The sequence below is a fragment of the Trematomus bernacchii genome, unplaced genomic scaffold, assembly GCF_902827165.1.
Source record: "Trematomus bernacchii unplaced genomic scaffold, fTreBer1.1, whole genome shotgun sequence".
Lineage (NCBI taxonomy): Eukaryota > Metazoa > Chordata > Actinopteri > Perciformes > Nototheniidae > Trematomus > Trematomus bernacchii.
Window position 1 is genome coordinate 8,889,947 of NW_022987720.1, and position 21,381 is coordinate 8,911,327.

The following is a 21,381-nucleotide window of genomic DNA, read 5'->3' on the forward strand; positions in this document are numbered from 1 at the left end:
CACCAACAGGCCATAAGACCCTCTGGATAAGCATCAATACCCATGAGGCATCACAGGAAAACACTCTTTGAGTATCAGGAAAGCCGGTGTTCAAGTGAGGCCTCGAAAAACATGCTGGATCCCTTTCTCTCAGTTATGACATCATTTGGAAACGATATCCCTTCCTGTCAATTCCACTCCACTTGGAAACAAAAATAAAAACTTTTTCTAGTGGTTCAATTGAGAGCTCATTACCCACTTAGAGTAACTTTGGCCCCAAAACATCCTCTCTGTCTCCAGAAACCAGAGCTCAGAATCAATACCGAGGGCTGCTTCAGTCACAGCATGCTTAACATGCTTTTGTTATTCATGTTTTGCTCTTATTACCAAATAAAAAAAAGTCCTTTCTTATGATTCAGATAACTTTCCCCCCCCCCAAAGAAGATGCTCTCTCCCCAGACATGTGAACTCACGATCAATAGCTACACACACAGTCTGCAGGAGGGACTCATCGCTAACTGCATTTACAGTGGCAACGCTGGAAATATGTGGCGCATTGGAGAATCATTTCATTTACTTTGAGTTGCTGCGAAGAACACAAGTTGGCAAAACAGTGGAGGATTAAAATGATGTGCTGTGTGCTTTAGTGAGAAATAAATGTAGTGTAGACGCTAAGGCAGCGAGCGCTGGGGCGGGTTCTGTTGTGGTGAGAATACAAACCACCGAGGAGACAAAACCAATCTGACTAATCACACATGATCTCAAACAGAATTAATCAGCAGCGCTGGTTAACAATCTGTAATCATCCTCATTCTGCAGCCTTAATGCTGCCTAATTTATGAAAAGACAAAAAAAGAGAGAGGAATTCTGTCTGACTTGGATACGATGGCAACAACACCACAAAGCACATTTTTATAACACTAAGAATTTAAAATGTGTCCCCAAAAGACCTTTCAATGTATCTGGAGTTAAATGGCAGACATGCTCCATATTTAGAAGTTGAATACTTGTATAAGTGTGGGTGATAATCGCACTCCAACATCCTCTGTGCATTTAAAGGCTGAATACATCCGACACGTACGCGCAGGCCTCGATAGCATCTGGCTGCAGCGTCAACAAAACACATGGAAAACCATCAGCTCTGCTCATGTGCACACACACACACACACCCACACACACACACACTCCGGGTCACCACACAAACGCCACACAACATTTGTAAAACCACTAACCCAGCAGCGTGAGCGCTAAATGCATCCTCACGTTTTCCGGTACTCACCCAAAAGTACATCATCATGGCAGAAGCAGGACAGGTGTGGGCAGGCTGGGGCGGAGGAGAGGAGCGAGGGCCGAGCGCCGGGGCCAGTCCAACCAGGAGTGTGTGTCAGGAGTGTGTGTCAGGAGTGTGAGTCAGGAGTGTGTGTCAGGAGTGTGAGTCAGGAGTGTGTGTCAGGAGTGTGTGTCAGGAGGAGTCCGAGCGCTTGGATTGAGCTTTACTGCACCCTGATCCACTGAGCAGCCTCCCTCTCAACTGTTCAAAAGAGCCTGACTTGATGTCTCCCCTCCTTCTTCTTCTTCTTTCTTCTTCTTTCAAGCAGATTTATCTTCGGTTAATTCTTCAAAAAGAAGTCCCCTTCTTTTCTCTTCTTCTTCTCAGCCAACACCGGGAAAAAGGAGAGGAGGTAAAAAAGCAGCGAGGAAAAGGAAAAGGAAAGAGAGAGCCGGGGAGGTGTTGTAACCTCTTTTTTCTTTTGACACTCTTCCACTCCACTTGCCTCTCCACACCACTCACTTGGAGACTCTCCCTCTGTCTCTCTGCTCTCTCTCACTCTCACTCTCACTCTCTCTCCCCCTCTCTCTCCCCCCCCTGTGCCGTCTCTTATTGGTGAATGTGAAATCAGTCGGTACGGCGCCGAGGCTCAACTAGAGCAGCAGCAGCCTGCGCTTTGACAGCTGCCTCCAGCGTTCCTCCACCGGAGCCGTGTTGCTCTGCATAGAGGAGTGCGGCGAACAAAACTGGGATCCTGCAGACTGGTACTGTAAAAATTCACCGTCCCGGGGAGGGGAAGGGGGGGGGGGGGGGTGCGCAGGAAGCTGGGAGTCTTGGTGGAGAGCTCTGCGGGGAGGGTGGGGGGGAAGTGTGTTGATGATAATGCCGGTGATACCAACAGATTGCTCCTTGCTTCTTCTCCTCGCTGTCTGTGACTGAGATGTTTAACTGAAGTTGTGTCAGTTTCAGTTCATTGAACAGGAGAAGACAATAGTGAAGGGTGAACACAAGCAAAGAAACGGAGAAATTGTAAAAGTGTGCCACAGGCAATCGGGAGAAACAGCCTATTTTCTACTTGTTTTCAAATGCTCAGCTTTACGTGCTGCATTTTTCTTCCGCCATTGTTTTATACCACATTAAGTATATGATGTCAATAGATATAATATGAAGTTCAAACAAAAACGTAATATTTTTGTTTTCAATAAACCTAATACAGTTATGTGAAATTTGTTGACATAATACATTTAATTAAAGTCAACGTTTCAGTTTTTTCCAGTGCAATGCAAGCGACCAAACTCAAGCGTTGGTGACCAGGAAGTGTGTTTGGTAAACAACATATATATATATATATATTTCGTATCAGATCAGAGGCCAGATGAAGTTAGTGTGAAACACCTTGGTGTGCCAGGCTATATTACATTACATGCTTTAGTGTGTTTTCCATCTGGCGGCTGTAAAAGGGGGAGGGGAAAACCGGCATTGGCAGGAGGGAAGGGGGGGGGGGGCTTGGCTATCTTCTAGACAGCACAGTTACAATGAGCCTGCCTCAGCAATTTTTAAAACATATCATCAATACACGACTGGGAGCTCGCGCTTTTAAATATTAACCCTGTGGCTCCGGGGCGGGCTGCGGAGAGCTTCCAGTGGTTTTTGCGGCAACCTCTAGTGCTGGATTATCCAATAAAAAGACGTCCTGGGGGATGAGCTAATTTGCTGTAGGATCCTAAAGAACATTTGCCAGCTATAGAGAACATTGGCGTAATGAACAGAGCAGATATATGCAGGTTATGTTACCCATCAGTAATTGCCACATAAGGAGGTTGAGTTAAATTTGCAGCTGGCTTTGAGCGGAATTTATACACGAGGGGCCTCACTCATATGGCGTAACTGTCATGTTGAATTTATCACCCATTTTATCTTTTCCACCGCCTTCGTGAAGTATGAAAGGCATCCGAAGAATTGCAATTAGTAATTTTTGTAAATATTGTGGTGTTTTAGAAGAATTGGTTTATTTTTTAAGTGCGCTTCTGATAAATCAACACAAGCTTGGTATACATCTCAGGCCTTCCCACTCAATCACATCACAATCCAGCCTTGCTATTACTTTGAACACACACACACACACACACCATTTCTTATTTGTGGCATTACCATGCACATACAAGTCCCCCATATCTTTACACATGTCCACCAGAATCCAATGGATTTACATTAGCAATCACAGAGTGGGGTAACTGCCCCACTCCTACATCAATCTCTGATGGGAAATAAAAATGAAATGCACTTCTCAGGCAACTCGGATTAAGGATCACGCTTTTTATCAAATACTGAAGTCTATTTCAAGTCCTGCTCATAAATAACTGAAGGGGAGAGAGGGAGGAACATAAAAAAAGTGTGGAGGCGAAAGAGAGAGACCTGAGGGGAAGGGTCGGGGTGGAGTGGATGTAGACAGAGAGCATCATGGTTAGAAGCTGAGGGCACTTGGGGTTGGAGGGATTATGGGGGAAAAAGTAGGAAATAAGAATCTGAGGGCATTTTAGCATCACATAATCCCCACTTCTCCTTTTCTAGAAATCTCCTTCAATTACAGATGGAAAATGGAATTCGGGTTAAGATGGCGTTGCTCGGGGTGCAGACCTCGCCTGCTTTCTGTCTCCCCCCCCCCCCCCCCCTCCTTCCAGCTGCTTTTTTTCTCCCATGCTTACCAAGGATGCGAGTGCACGGCTTTCCCTACCATTTAGATTTCCCACCATAGTCTAGACAATCCCAGGAGACTCCGCCATCCATTATAAAAGATGGAGCTTTCAAAGAGTGGAGGAAGTGGAGGGCCTCACACAGAGCGTGTTCTGCCTAAAATGTCCGTCTGTCTCCCGCACCGGCTCGAAGATCTGTCTTAATATTTCATGATAATCTCACCTTTACAGAGCATCTTCTATCAGTCTACACTCACATCTCTGTCATCAGAAAGACTTCAGAGGAGACAATGAACCCCGCTCTCGATACAAATCCCAGTGGACTTCCACGCTATAGTTATCTCCACCTGTTCAACACACAGCCAAGACTCAGCTGGTGTGAGTCCATCCTGAGTCTCACAGGTTACTTTCCTCTAATCACACACTTCTTTTTATGGAGTGACCTGTTTTACTACTCGCTGACATGGATCCTCAGCTGCGCTCCTTTTATCTGCCTTCATCAGCTCCACAGGTAGCTATTGACATTTCTATACTAAACGCAGCACATCATGAAAGGAGGCTGCGCGCGGTGATACTGTTTCGCAATACCGCACTGCAGAATTTAATGCTCCGTAAGCTTTCAAGATCACAGCACGTTAAGAATGTGTGTGGTGGTGGAGTTTTACATATTGCATTTCAATTGAATTTTTTATTGCGGTGACAAAAGTTGGACTAGTTAGGCTGTAAAGCTCACTCTGTATAATTGTCTCTGTGGGGTGGACCCAGGTTCGAATCCCTCCTGGAACCATTTAACGCCTTTCGTCCCCCCTGTCACAACGTATCAAAAACTGTCACTTCACTGGTGGCCTGTAAAAAAAAAAACTAGTTGCCACTGCTGGATACTAAATGGTCCTATGAGCCAGAATATTTAAATACATATGGAGGTTTTTAACTTCAAAAACTCTAATATGATTTACACTGATGGATTTAATGAACAGGCATATGCAGTTTAACATACACTGTGTAAAAGGAAATTCTACCAGGTAGTCAATTATTAAAATAAGATATATACAGTATATATCTAAAAGGTTTAAAAGTTTTCAGCACCGCACTTTTTTTTGAAAAATGGTTTCTTATTGAGTAACGAGGAGGCCATCAGCTCGCTATCGGTCATAACTCTGCTCTCACCGAGCTAGCTGCCAGCGATCAGGACTGAAGCATTGCTACCTTAAACAGTGGTACAAATTCATTCAACACTGTGACAAAGTGGAGCTTACATTAAGCAGGGTGGCTGGTGACTGACATGTTTTCCCTTTGGGGCTAACCATAGTTCGACAACCCCTGATTTGCTTGCTGCTGAGATTACTGCAAATGTGTAAAGTCGCCTCGCCTGCTGGTGATATCAACTCCAGCTCACAGGGGTCCATGTTCCGGTACAGGGAGGACACTCAGTGCTCCTCAGTATGAGACTGTTCCTGCTCTCAGTGGAAGTTTTGGGATTTGAAACTTCTACTTCTGCATGTTATGATGAACCGATTGAAACTTTCCTGCTGCCACACACGTTAGATATTTGTTTTTCTATTTCATAACAAAGTAAATGGCCTATGAATTCATGTGATCTGCATCATTTAAACTCAAATTAGCTATTTCAAAGGACAGTCTAGCAGAAATTGCTTTACTTTGACTTAAAAATATCCTCTTATGCGTTAAGGTTTTTTTGATTGCCTTTAGTGTGTTGTATAGGCATTGTGCATTTCAATAGTTTAATGGTGGGAGGCGTGTGGTGCAGTGGGTTGTGCGTTGGTGTTGGGATCAGGGGGTCACAGGTTCAAACCCCACTGCAGTCAGCATGTCGTTGTGTCCCTGGGCAAGACACTTCACCCCAAATTGCTCGTGTGGAGATTGTCCACAGTATTGAGTATGTAAGTCGCTTTGGATAAAAGCGTCTAACAAGTGACATGTAATGTAATGTAATGTAATAGTCTGCAAAGGCTAAACTCCCTGTGTTCCCTGCAGAGGGAGTTTCTCTCCCACACACTCCCACCCCCCCTGCCTGAAGCGCCTACATTGGACTATTTTGTTGACTTCAGTAACATCACTATGTAACACCCGCACTTCTATTGGCTAGCGCTCCAACACATTGCACGTGATAGGGGAGGGACATCTCAAAGCAGAGGATACATCACAACAGAGCAGGCTGGGCTCTGGTTTCAGACACAGGGTGAAAAAAAGGCAGGCAGTATGATACAAATAATGACCTTTTTCAACATTAAAGCATGTACACATGTCACAGTAGAGACACAAAATACAAATATGAAACCTGAAAATTAGCATGATAGGGCCCCTTTAATATCAACATATTATGCCAGCTGTGGCTCAGTGGGTAGAGTGCTGGACTTCAAATCAGGGGGTAGCAAGTTCGAGTCCCACTGCAGTCAGCATGTCGTTGTGTCCCTGGGCAAGACACTTCACCCCAAAATGCTCCTGTGGGGATTGTCCATAGTACTGAATGTATGTAAGTCGCTATGGATAAAAGCGTCTAACAAATGACATGTAATGTAATGCTAGTGTGGCCTGCACTTCTCCGGCCTTAAAGACAATCTTGCACAGGATAAGCAGGTGTACATTTTAGGTGAATAGGCACAAACTGTGAGATATCTACACCAATGGCTTGAGAACCACCTTTACCAATTATTTATTTTTCCAGACGGCTTTATAAGCGACATGGAACATGTATCAGGAATACAGTATCTTGTAGAAATATAGAATATTGGAATGAACCTAACAATCTGCATAATATGTTCCCTTAAGACCTAAACTGCACTTTTTTAAATTACATTTGAATTTAGCTCATGTGTGGGCTACAACGACAACCGATAAATTGTGTTGCGTCATCAAGAAATCCCGACAGCCAATAAAAAAAGAGAAAACAACAATAACACCATGCTTTCACATATCTCTTTAACTCAGGCATTCTGACATGGAGAGCTTGCATATTTAGCCTTGAACACAGTAATGTTTTGTTTCGTAGCCCTGGAAGACATCATTAAACATCATTTGTAAGCATACATTACACTATACGCAGCAAATCGCCCATCTGGTGATTTTGGAGCTCACTGTCTGGAAAACAATAAATCTATTGTAAGGCTCCACGTAAAGAATCCCACTAAAGTAACGCCTCTGTGTAGACATACGTGGAGTATATTAAACATAGCAATGCGTGCAGACTGTATGTAGTGTTAATAATGCAGTGTTTACACCTTGGCATGGAGCAGGCAGCACTGGCCCAGGGCTGTGCAGTAATTAGGGGCGCAGTGTTGGGGGTGTGAAGCTGGCTGCGTGTCGTGCTGATACCACTGCGGGGCGGACCTGGTGTGCTACACAAGGCCACACCCCCGAGTCCCAGCAGGAAGTCACACCTTTCACAACGACAGGCGCTGCTCCAGCCTGTGAGCTCTGCGGGTACTCAGCGGTCCAAGACGGGACACCCATGATGTTAACATGGGGACAGCAGTCTTTAGCACCACAGGAGCCAGGTGTGTGGTCTGCTCATACATTAATATTAACCCTTTGTAGTGGATGGTGCAGGCACATATTAGCACGAGCATACAAATGTGTGTTATACCTTTAGGTGTCTTTTATTCTCTGTCATGGCTTCATTTTATGGATAATGCCATGGTTATGTTTCTTTTTCATTTCACTACATTCTATAATTACTTTTGCCCTTGCATATATTTGTTGTCCTCCCCAATTGTCAACATTTGTATTCGATATAAAAAATATATGAATAACTTTTCATTCAGAAAAAAAAGGGCATAAAGGTGAGACCTGAGGTGTTTAAATTATAAACATTCAATGACATCGACTTGTGGTGAATGTCATATGGAAAAAAGAAGGAAAATGTTTGACAATTTTGTAACTTGAATTGTGGCACCATTTGTGTAACTCAACTCTCAACTCAACTCCAATAGAGTGACACGAGAAGAATAAATGCAGTTGAAATCACAGCAGGAGAGCCAGAGATTGACCGTTAGTCCCCAATTCATCCTACATTTCCCATGATGCAATACAGTAATGCCTTTTGAGAGATCTTTCCTGCCTTGTATATGCCACACATTACATTATACAACAGTAAACTAACACTGATTTAAAATAGTGCGTACTGCCTCTTTAAGAATAAAAAGAATATGATCGTACCAATTCCTAAGACCATTAAAATATCAGTTTAATTATATTTTTCTTCCTCCATACTCTATACGACTGATAAGAACAGAAAAACAGCAACACTTTCTGTTTAATTGAAAGCCAGATCCCTGTCAGCTGTCATGTTTCTCATTTGTTGCATCCTTCAAAGACTTGTTTACTGGCTACGACACATGTCAGTGAATGCATGCTTGAGTATTTCTTTGAATTCATTAGTGCATATATATAAAGATACACACATATACCTAGTACAGATAGTAGGGAGAGATTCAGTAGCAGCACAGGCATCTTAACAGCCTCTTGCATCTCCATTTGACATTAATTGATAATCAAACAAGCCTTCACATTAGACATTTATGAGATCAGCTGAATTATCTATTTAATGTAACCCAATTATATGCAACCCTTGTGCACCAATCAACAGTAATTCCCGACTCATAAATGACAGCTCGAGCGACATATTTAATCAATAATAAACATTGATGAAAACTTGCGACCCGCTTAGAAGGAGGGTAATTAACGGGAAGAAAAGTGCTGTGCTGAATTTATTTTTTCTTTAGGAAAATGTGCTCTGTGATCCTCGTGGTTTTATGACTCGCACAAGAATCTCTTCTCTCGCATCGCAGCACCAGTGAGTGTAGAGCAAACATTCCATTTCACTTCGACAATTAGTGATAGACGTTTATCATTAATCCTTAAGACGGGCTTCCACTGCTGCTAAGTACAACATTTATTTTTATTTTAAGTTGTTGCCATGAAGCTACATTTCATTAAAGAGGCCTTATTCTGCTTTTTGGGATTTCCCCTTTACTGTAGTGTGTTGGTTTGTGTGCATGTAAATGGTCTGCAAAGGCTAGTTAGTGCCTGGAATTTTGCGTTCACACCAAAAAGAGTACTTAGTTCCGAGAACTTTTACCCCCATGTTTAGTGCCTGCTAGAGAGGTGGTACTATCCTGGGGAGAAAAAAGTACCAATTTCTGATTGGCTAGGCGGATTGCAAACCACGCCCCGTAAAACTCTGAAAAGTTTTGTGAAGCCGCCATTGTATTTGCTGACATTAGCATTATTAGCATTAGCCCCGCGCACCAACGGAGAGAGAATAACTTATGGCAACACAAAAAAAAACATGGGAGCGGTGGAGTGATGAGGAGGTGTCGGCGTTCTGGCGATTTACTCGGCTTAAAGGTCCCATGTCATGCTTTTCCGGTTATTACCCGTCTCCTTGTGTGTTATGAAGGTTTTTATGCATGTAAACGGTCTGCAGAGTCAAACACCCTCAAAGTACACCCTGTACCGAGTAAAACTCTAACACAGTCTATGCTGCCCCAAAACGCCTCGTTGGAGATTTCTCATTTTCCATTGTTTACTTCCTGGGTACTGTGACGTGTGAATACCCAGAGGCCACACCCTCTGCCAGCCTTTCACGAAACAAAGCTTCCCAAACCTCTCAGCGATTCATGCCGGATATGTACAGCGTAGGGCACTGAAGAACGATGCTGTTCCTACTTTGTTTGGACCAGCGGGAGATTCGGGTACACAACCTGTAAGTATTCATTGTTGTTTGTGTATTTATGATGTTTAAAACAAACAAGGTATCTACCACGACTGTTTAAATGGGTAAACGTTTTTCGGGCTACTACGTTGGGATGGCGGAGAAATGCTCTCCGCAGACCCATTCTCACAGCGTTATAAACCTTTCTCTTACTCAATATCAAGCCACACTTATTGTTTTTACTTCGGCTGTGAGTGTTTGTGTGTGCTCAGGATGAGTTTCGCTTGTTCTCCTGTATCGCTGACCCGGAAGCCTATCCGCTCCTCGCAGCAACGAGCCTCTCAACGTCCCGACCAATCAGAGCACACTGGGCTCACAGGGAGGGGGGGGGGGGGGGGGGGGGGGGGGGGGCAGGAGCTCCAACAAGCCGTTTAGGACAGAGAGTGGATACACATACTATACAGAGATGCTGTATGAGAAACCAATGTGAGTTTGGAAAATTGCACAGTATACATATATTTTAGTAGACCTCAACAATGTAATTATGATCAGTAGAAATGGCCATGACATGGGACCTTTAAGGGAAACTCAAGAGAGCATGCTCTATATTGGCCCAGATACGGGTACTTTTTGAATCTACAGTCGCTCCATTTTGGGCTTCATTCGCCACTGAGCAACTCTAATAGTGTTGAACAGGGCCCTACATCCAATGCTGTATCAAGTTCTCTTTTTACATCCAGGGTGAGAAGAGGTGCTGCAGCACATGCAGCACGAATAAAGGCCTTTTCAAACATTAAACATGTAAACATGTCACAGTAGAGGCACAGCATACAAATATGAAACCAGAAAATGAGCATTGTTTGTCCTCTTTAATAATTTAGCCGGCCTTTTCTCAGTGTACCAGATTAAACTGGGAAGAAACTAATCCAAACACCTAACTTCACCTTTGTTTTTATGGCCGGAGATCACACATATTTTGTTTCTCCTCACATGGGACTTTCCTACCTGAAGCCGGAAAGAGATATGAAATAAGACGCTAAGATGTGGCTGGGTTCTGTAGTCTCACATCCACAGCCGAGGACCGTCACATCCTGTATAACTTCAACCAACACATGGCAACAAAGCGGGCATCAAAAGCAGCCTATTAGAGACACTGGGGAATTCTGCACCTGAAGCCTGTTTGGGGTTCAACAGCACTGCATGAAAGTCTTCTGACAAAATGGAGGTAAGTGTGCCTGCTGCTCTTACCAGTCTTGTAAAGAGGGGCACTCCCAAATGCCAGAGGTGATCGTTCAGCAGTCCGCTGTACACCACGTTCCCGAAGACAGCAATGTTTCCTGACTTACACAACGTGTTTCCTGCGGGGACACAGAGAAAACACAAGCATTGAAACGGACAGGAAGCGGCCGGAGGGGCAATTGTATGCACTCTGAGACAAAAAAAAAGGCAAATTCAATCAAAGGAAATCATTGCACCGGAAGAGAAATAATAGAGAAGGCATCATTGATTGTTATAAACATTGATTTCCGAGGTTTATTGACCTTTCATGTAATGTCAGATACATGTGTAGCTCATATACAATCAATACAGTTACACAACCGAGCACTGCTGATCCAAAACACACTGTAGTTTCCAATATCTAAATGACCAAAAGAGGTGTAATATGAAGAACAAATCTCTAGAACCTGTCTGAAAGAAAAACATGTCAGTGTCGACTTGTAAGCGCTTCATCATAACATCAAAGGCATCAAATAGGTGAGGGAAAAAAGGGTTAGAGAAAAAAACTCTTATTTGACACATTTGATCACAATCATGATGTTGGTCTCCAACACTTCAGAGTTTTCCATCAATAAGTCACAATTAGTCGAAGACATTGCCAGCTTTACGAAGGCCCATTTTGGGGTTTTGTCTTGGGCCGCTGTAACGAAATAAGCAACTGTTGCTGCAATGATGAAGGGATATTACAATCATCAACACAGATAGGACCTTGAGAATACCTGATTGGTATTTGGAAAGCTCCTCATTAAATGCTTTATCGCCCCCAAGATTGAGCCTCATTACGTTTTTTTAAATTGCAGAGCACTGTTGAACCGCCATTTTTGTTGTATCGACAAGGCTATCGTTCAAGTTTTGTATTTGTTTCCATTTTCCTTATATCGAGACATGGATGTGTATTGCATTTGGGTCCCCTGTTACAGTGACCATGTTAGACCTGTTCCTACAACATGTCCCTGGTGTGACAGAAGTACACAGTAGTCATCATTGATATCCTGCAAGCTTTTTTACTACAGACATCTGTTTATATCCAAAAAACAATGATGGAACATGATAAGGACACGTAGAATACTTTGAAGTGCAAGTCATGGTTTGCTTTCCTGTCAACAAAAACCTTATAAATAGCGTTTCCAACGAGGAACCACTTTTACATTTCTGTTGAAATGTTCAAAGTTGTTCAAAATTCAGGGTGTGGACTGTACAATAACCTTCATGTTAGTGGAAAAGGGCTACCATTAGTGTTGATTGCACAAATGCTCCCTTTTCTGACGAACATATCGGCTGTAATCTAATCCAAAAAAACAAGTAAGCTGTTTCTCCCTGTTTTTTCTATACATGCAGCTCTCAAACAGATTCAGTTTGTCGAGCTGCTGGCGTTTATACCGCAACACTCCTGGGCTTGTTTGTTAAAGGCTTCTTAAACATCAATTAAAAATACAGACATGCATGTATAACTATGTATTTGCTTATCTTAAACCCTTCTTGTAACCACATTGAATACTGTTGTCATATTTCAAGAGTGGATTTCTTGTCATTTTCATTTTGACTGGATCAGAACTCAAGTTACAGTTTCACTTTGGCTCTCAGAGGCTTTCCAAGTCAAATCAAAGGTTAAAAAAACATATATGCTGCACACACACACACAATAACACTGGCATTCTGTCAAGCATACTGCTGTAAAATGCAAAGCTTTCTGTGTACAGTAAGTCGTGTCCACAGCACACAGTTCACCCTCACATCGACACTCTTAATTAGCTCACATGCAACACACATGCGTGCCCGTCAAACACACACACACACACACACACACACACACGTCCCCAAGAGTGTGATGTAGTACACGCTGACGTCCCCATGTATGTGATGAATGCAGCTTATGGAGGAGGCAGCACAGAAACACAGGTCCCCATTGTAATTTCTGCACAAAGGAACGCTGCAAAGGCACACCAGAGGTGGAGTGAAGCAGTGCTGACACGCAGCACATGCATTATTTAAAAACAAAAGTAAAAAATGCCCATTAAAGTGTCAGTGGTGCTTTCGGCAGTGCTGGCTTGGGCGCGGTGTGCGTATTACTGTTATTAATGGGCCAGGCGTGGGGGGCATTGCTTCGGTGTGATTGCTCTGCTGCTATCCGCGGTTCAAGCCTCCCACTTTTTTTCTTCTTCTGTGTGTGTGTGTGGAAGAAGAACAGATGAAGAGCGCGATACCGACAGAGACGGAGAGACACGGCGAGACCCCGAGTGCACAGTCAATGAGCTCCTACAACTAATATCATTTCACATTATTGAATGCATATTAAGGCAAGAGAGACCTTGTCAGACGAATAGAAGCAGCAGTGCTTATATCACATTCTGATACGCCGTCACAGCCATGTCTAAAGAATGCCGGGAATGTAGTCAGCACATTGGAAAAATAAGTGCACACCGTTTTTATTTGCAGTTTAAGATCAAGGGGCTATACATTACCGCTACTGACACAGCAGAATGAGGTCATTGTGCATGTTGTAATTACAGCTGCTGCAGCGCAGAGAAAAAAAAGAGGGTGTAAACTTTTGATCAAACAGTATTGGAAAATGTTGAATACATCAGTGGGAATAAAGAAACGCAACAAAATGATCATTTGGTGTTTGTTATGATCAATTCCAGAGCAGTTGAAATCAATGCAGCGGATGCTATCACTGTTTGTACACACATCCCTGACCTATTGCTCCACCAACCGTTTGTTATGGTATTATTGATGGTGTTTACATGCAGCGAACAGAGCATATCATCAAACTCTCCATATATGCATGCAGAGAATGTCACATAGAAGAGACAGCTTCATCCCCTTGTAAAGTCTGCAGAGCTGTAAAACCGGGTGCTTTTGTATGTATATTTCTTTCTGTATTACAAATGGATTCGGCTCCATGTTTGCATCAGCGCTAGTTTTTCCATAACGTCTAACCTAAAGTGATGACATGTTGCTTATTGGTTCTGGATGAGCTGTTGATATTCTTGTTTTTTTTGGTTGTTAATCCTGCGTTTTTCGGGCCCCCTCTCAGCAGTTGGAGCCGTTCTCTCATCTGCAGACTCGACAGCATTGAGCCCAACCTCTGATTAATTATTAATTGTGTGATTAAAGTGTGTGTGTGTAATGCTGGTGTGTGTGGCTTCTAAGGAGGGGAATGCAACCTGCAGTCTACTTTGCATTATCTTCAACTTTTTTGGGGGGGGGGGATTTCAGAATAAGGCATTAACCTGCAGGTATCACATGATTTAATACCCAAATAATCCGCCATGTAGAAAAGGCTGCATGAGTAGAGGAAGGGAAGGAGATGGTGTTTTATTAAATCAGTGAAGCTTGTTTGATTCTGTCTCTTTTTCCTATTTTTGGGCTGCAAGTCAGATTTTTTTAGTGCAGACATTCATGGAGCTTATTTCAAGGTAGATGCTGTTATTTATATATTTTGTACGATTGAATTTGCTCATACGTTATTCTGAATGCCAATATTCAACCTTAAACTTTAGAATCTTTTAAAGTTTTCAAAAAGGAATGAATACATACTATACTGCAACACACAAGGTGTTTATGTCTATATTTGAGTATTAGATCAATATAATTGAAACAATACAATCTGTCAGTGTAGTAGTATGTTTTGTTAAAAATAGGAATAGTATTTTCAATATATGGTTGTTTGCATTTTGAAACAATAAAAAATGACGCAGACTTCTGCAGGAGAATACAGAATGTAACTTGATTTTAGGAAAAGGGGACCTATTATATGGTCTGGGTTTTGCCTTTCCTGTAGCGTGTTATATATGTGTTTTTCTTTGCATGCATGTAAATGGTGTGCAAAGTCTAAAATCCCAAAGTTCACACCAGAGGGCATTTCTCTGCCACACACTCTCTGCCTGAAACGCCTCTATTGGACTCCTTTGTTTTACTAACACTATTTACTTCTATTGGCTAGCGCTCCAACACATTGTAAGCGATAGGCTAAGGGGCGGGACATCTCCAAGTGGTTGACCAATCACTACAGAGCCAGCCAGCTAACCAATCAGAGCAGACTGGGCCCTGGTTTCAGACAGAGGGTGAAAAGAGGTGCTGCAGCACAGGCAGTATGAGAAGAATAAAGAGCTTTTGAAACATTGAAGCATGTAAACACAGAGAGGCACACATACAAATGTGAACCTGAACATTTGCAAAATAAGGCATCTTTAAACAACTTAATGTTCAGAGAGGCAGATTTGCTTTGAAGAAAATGTTAACGTAAGGACTAAATTGCAACATTTTATTGGCCAGGATTTTTTAATTATTGCAGATTTATTCAAAATGAACTGGAAGTCAAAGTTTCATCACCACGTACATGTGAAAAACAAATATGACCATTAAAGTTACATAATATTGAAGCAGATAAATGAGGCAATTCATTGATTGACAGAAGATATTTATGTTAATACTTGATTCATCATTAAAGCATTTTTTAAAGCAACATTTTAGAAGTAGTGGCAGTCAGAAATGGTGTAATTGGGTCTAGCTTCAAATCTGAGAAAAAAGGAAAAAACATTTGAACTTAGTGTAGACACTATAGGGGACTGTGGTTATTCATATACATATGTGTGTGTGTGTGTGTGTGTGTGTGTGTGTGTGTGTGTGTGTGTGTGTGTGTGTGTGTGTGTGTGTGCGTGTGCGTGTGCGTGCTCTCCGGCCCCCTCCCCTGGCTCTGCCTCTGGAGGTGGGTCGCTTTAAGCATTCAAACTCCAGAATGTGCAGCTCATTTCTAGCAACGAGGCACATTGCTGCAATGCAATAAGGGAAAACAACACTTTTAATAATTCAGGCCCTGATACTGAGAGGGGGGGGGGTGCGTGAGGTGGAGTGGGGGGGGGGGGGATGGGTGGAGGGAAGACGTCTTAAAGTACCGCAGAATGGCTCATTTAGCTCCTGCTACGCATTATTAAAGTTGTATCGAACCCCCCTCCTGGGTCTTTCCCAAAGTTTGTCTTTTTTTGTTCTCATTTTCCTTTCCTCTTTCCCCCAAAGCCTGCGAGGTAACCAATAACAGCTAGCAACATTTATAAACGACACAGTATCCTGCACCTTAGAGGAGGTAAACAATGGTGTAGCTCTTAATCTCTCTTTCTTCCTGCCCTCCCCGCTCACCAGTCCTCCGGTCCGAAATTTGTCAGCGCTTTATCCTGTTTGAGCCGTAACACGGAGAGCCCCTCGCTGTCCAGATTATTTCCTGCCTGAGCTAAGCCCACGATGCATAACAAATGTGGGGAATGAACCTTGTATGGAATCAAATGGAGTAATAAAACCGTGTTCTCCGTGGCACTGATGGACGCATGATGGTACTGTTAAGGACGTGTTCAAAAGGTACCACAAATTGCCTCTGAGCCTGATGGCAGTTTTCCCCGGCAAAGAGAGTGGGTGAATACAAAATAGAGAAAAGGGATCAAGCTCAAATGCAGATGTGCTTATTATATTTTCTTATCCTGCGGGAAAAAAACATCAATGAGTCAATCTGACCAGTAAAAACAACCAGCAGATGCTATTAACTCCAATATGCCCCCCTTTTCTCTTTTCCCCTCTAAAACCACCATCATCTTCATCCACACTGACACAGCATCATGTATATGAAGGATGTCTCATGGTGTTTCCGTTCCTAATTGAAGCCTCATGATGTTTACACTGAGTGAAATATTTAACACAACATGTTTTTTTCGGATGCATCACTCCATCAAAGGAACATTTCCCAGATGTTTTGTGCATCATTTGACTCAAAATCTCTCCTGACATCAGACCAGAGTCAGTATATATCTAGTGTATAAGAGGTATACACAAAACTAATACTGCACGTCCGTCCTAATAGGCTGATAAAAGCTCGAAAATGTAATAAATGATTTCAAATCAGCGTTGGTCAAGCTTTGCACAAGGCTGTTATTCTTTGTGAAAACTTGACATTTCAGAGATACCGTGCAAGGTTTTCAGCCGGCAGCAACAAATTCTAATTATTATAATTTATGATTACTGCTTACATTGCACAATACAATAAGGGGAAAAAAAGTAAAAGGCCTATTAAAACGTCTATTTCGGATATATAAACCATAAACTGCTGCAGAGATCTTAAATCAAAGCCCACTGAGCTGCAAGAGACGCTCAGACAGAAGACAGGAGGTCAGGAGAGGTGGGGAAGGCAGAGGATGTCAAGATGCGTTATGATTGGCTGATATATTGGCCTTTTATTATGAGAGATCAGCGTCGTCGAGTCAGTGTTGTTCACTTCCCAAACGATAGATATGAAACTGTCTGAAGACAAATTGACTGTAGTATGTGACACTAATGAATGCAACATGTTGATCAGAGTCCAGACTAATACTAATATTCAGTAGTTAGCGGAACAGATTTAAAAGGAACTCTATTTATTTGTCACGCATGTAAATGTACACAGCACAGTGAGATTTGACCTGCATTTAACCCATGATAGTACTAGGAGCCACAGTTATACAGCTATAATACAGCGACTGGGGAGAAGTGTGAGGGGGGGGAATGGGGGGTGTCTGTTGCTATGCTTAAGCACCATGGCAGTGCCAATGAGGTAAACTGGCACCTCACCAAGTACCAGTCCATACTTCTTACTTTGGTCTACTCAGGGACTTGAACCGGCAACCCTCCAGCTCCCAAGCAGAAGTCAGATAGTTAAAAGTCATGCGGAGTTTGAATATTGGCGCCACTCCCATGTCTCATGAGAAAACTATAGTTTGGTATGAAGCTAAGCCATCATCACATTATATTTGGTTTGTTTGAAACAAGCTAGCCTTTCCCCCATAATCCAAGTCTTTATGATAAGTTAAGCTATAGGCTAGAAGCTAGCTGGTGGTAACTTTATAAATACTATACAGACAGGAGTGCAGTAATTTGTATTTGCTCATAGCAAGAACAAAAACACAACGTGAGACTATTCCTTTAGAGAGGACATATGCTCATCTTCAGGTTCATATTTGTATTTTATGCTTCTACTGTGACATTTGAACTTGCTTTAATGTTCAAAAAGCTCTTTATTTTTCTCATACTGCCTGTGCTGCAGAAACCAGAGCCCAGTCTGCTCTGATTGGTTAGCTGGCCGGCTCTGTTGTATTTGGTCAACCGCTTAGAGATGTCCCGCCCCTTTGCCTGTCACTACACTCTGATGGAGCGCTACCCAACAGAAGCACACGTGTTATGTAGTGATGTCACTATGTTACAGAAGTAAACAAATTATCTTTTGGATTGTAGCCGTTGCAGACCATTTACATGCACACAAACCTATAAACATACTACAGGAAGTTGGAAAACCCCCAAAAGTGGGGTGTGTTTCAGAGGATTCTATCGTCCAAGCATATTGAAAAGCTTAGCAGTGCTTTGCCAGTAACCTTTTTAAGACTCTTCTGCTGTGTTAAAGGCATATGGGAAGGATGATAGGAATGGAGAAGATCTCCATGTTAATGACTAGCGAGCGTTTATCTAAGATGGTTGCATGATTATATGTATATGTGAGGATTAAAATATTGAGCATTGACAATATAACACCCTATCAATTAATTTATAGACAGCTTTGTATGATGAGTATTAAAGGGGGATGCCCATATACTCCTATTCTTTATTTATGATCTTTAAGCAGTTCCTCATTATTAAGTGCCAAGTTGGATCTATCTTCCAATCGTAATCACGAGTTTGATGTTGACGTTAATACTATTTAAAAGTCGGAAAATTGTAATAACGATAACTCCGTCATGACATGAACATGCCATTAAAGTCAGGATGGAATCTCATGAATATCAATTGACTTTATGGACGTGCAATAGGTCTATTGTAAGCTAGAAAAAACTGAAATGTATTTACCATGACTCATTGAAAACCATGCTCCAGAAACCTGTTAGTACCTGAGTCAAAGAAGGTGAAGGAAAAGAAAACACTTTGAGCTTTTGTGCTGTTTTCAGTAGCTGCTGAGTGTGAAGATAAAATGTAATGCCGACACAGCCCTGACAGTGTTTTTGCATGTGGTGGATGTGAAAAGATAACACAATTGACAAACAGCTTTTGATGCGAGTTGATGAGAGGCCTTGCACATCAAAGCCGTAGCAGTGCAGCCACCCAGCTCCCGTCAGACGAACAGTCAGCCAGCTGCTTCGTCTCCCGCTGAGTGTCAGACTCTGACGCTCTTCCTGCTTCTGCCATCCAAAGCTGACTAAACACAGACCCCGTTTTCCTCAAAGCTATGTAAATTAGCCACGTTGCTAAGTGGATTCCTTTTTGGTTTTGCTAAGCCGCTGGGCCGATTAGGGCCAGTTCTATCTACATAATGTATACATCCATACGTTCATACAGTAAAAGAGAAACTCCCCATGGGGGTTTCTCCGTGGTCTTCCCTTGTTAAAGCCTGCTATAGAGTGCCCTAGTGACGCGTCCTAAAACCCGGAAGCAAGAGAGCATTTTACCACTTCCTTCAACAAAAACCAATGCAATTTCTCCATAGGATTTGGGGAAATAGCTCGAAATAAGGTCTGTGGTTGACACACATTGAAGAGACAGATCACGTTTTGTTCAGCCGGATAATATCCACATGTCTACCCTACTTTTATCATTTTCGAATCATACATCTTCGAAAATTCATAATTCATAAATCTATCGATCATAAATCGAATAGATAGATTTATGATCGATAGATTTATGATTCGAAAATTACTTGATAAAATGTTGTGTGATATTTAATGTGATATTTTATTTTTGTGAAGTGACTAAGTACATTTGCTATAGTAGGCTACTGTGTACGGCTCTTTAGTACATTTGAAGTACTTGTGGCAAATATTATATGTTTACTCTACTACATTTATCTGACGGCTTCTGTTACTTTGCAGGATTATATCATGAATACCATTTTTTATAAACTATGATGTAATAATTAATTAAGATACCTTGCAGTAGACAATTCATTAAATAAACCAATTACAATCCATTGATAACATATATATTTTTCAGAAAAAGGCAATTTTGTTTCATGACTATTTTAAGTTTTGGTACACTAAGTATATTTTATATCGAATATTTGTTTTATTTTGCTTGAATAATATTTTGAATGCAGGATTTTCACTTATAACAGACTATTTATCCACTGTGGTATGACTATAGGGGCTCTTGTGTTTTTTTTGGTTGTCCCCTTCCTCTAGTGTGTTATAGGTTTTTGTGCATGTAAATGGTCTGCAAAGGCTAAAATCCCTGTGTTCCCTGGAGAGTGAGTTTCTCTCCCACACACTCCCCCCCTGCCTCAAACGCCTCCATTAGACTCCTTGGTTTACTTCTGTGACATAGAGACATCACTATGTTACTCGCTTGCGCTTCTATTGGCTAGCATTCCAACATTGTACATGATAGGCTAAGGAGCGAGATCACTAAGCGCTTTACCAATCACAACAGAGCCTGCCAGCTAACCAATCAGAGCAGACTGGGCTCTGGTTTCAGACAGAGGGTGACAAGAGGTGTTGCAGCACAGTATGAGAGAAATAAAGAGCTTTTTGAATATTAAAGCATGGAGACATGTCCCAGTAGAAGCGTAAAATACAAAAAATAAAACCTGAAAAGGAGCATATTTAAGTGAAGCTTTTGAGTACTGTTTCCACAACTGAATTGTCCCTAGCTTGGAACCATGGTTTTAACTATGAGATTGCATCTTGTCCCCTGCCTTCTTTAAAAACGCTTTGTGCCCAAGCCGAGTACATCAAAAAAGGTTTTCCCACTTCTGTATCTGTCTCTTTCTTAGCTCCCTTCATTGGACTCTATCTCTACAAGAAGTGACTCTGTGCTTTCTTTAATCACTCCTCATTAGTGCACGGGCCCGTACACTAACATGGGAAGATAAATAAGTAATCTACACTTTTCCCCATTCACTGGCCGTGCGGCTGCAGGGACTGGGTGGTGTGCTGGGTTGGGGGGGGAACTGGTAAAATGACTGGAGGTAGCGCTGTGACCGCTCCTGTTGCTAATGAGAAGCAGCGGGAATGAAGAGGAAGCAGAATGACAGGAGGAGGGGATTTCACACTCATTATAATAATAATAATTATAATTATTGGTAAAGTGTTTTGTTGTGGAATCATACTAAAAACAGCATACCTATTTGCCACAGTCATTTCCATCGCTTCTTATCATTATCTCTTCATTATCATTATCGCCATTATGATCGGTCACGGCATTATCATCCTAATTGGATGTTGCATCATCGCAACATTCCGCGGCTAATGACAACCTCGAGATGAGGAGGAAAGGGGGCTTTTTAATGCAGAGATAAATAATGCAAATGCAAAACGACCAATGAAAAATGCCTCAACTGCCCATCTGGCTGGGAAATGTTCTGGAGAAAGAGGCGAGGGGATGGAAACCAAAAGCCGTTTTGATGTCTCAGTCTGGATGTGCGCTGGCACAGAGCGAGGGCCCCGGGATTCCATCAGACTATTGATTGTTACCAACGCTCGAGT

At 42.2% G+C, this 21,381-nt stretch overlaps 1 protein-coding gene across 1 annotated transcript in view; it reads right to left on the reverse strand.

Moving 5' to 3' along the window:
• LOC117493410 (RNA binding protein fox-1 homolog 3-like) overlaps positions 1-21,381 on the reverse strand; it is a 238,042-nt gene that overhangs the window by 116,013 nt on the left and 100,648 nt on the right. The window contains 1 exon segment of the mRNA XM_034143951.1: positions 10,865-10,974. Within this exon segment, the coding sequence (XP_033999842.1) occupies positions 10,865-10,974 (110 nt within the window).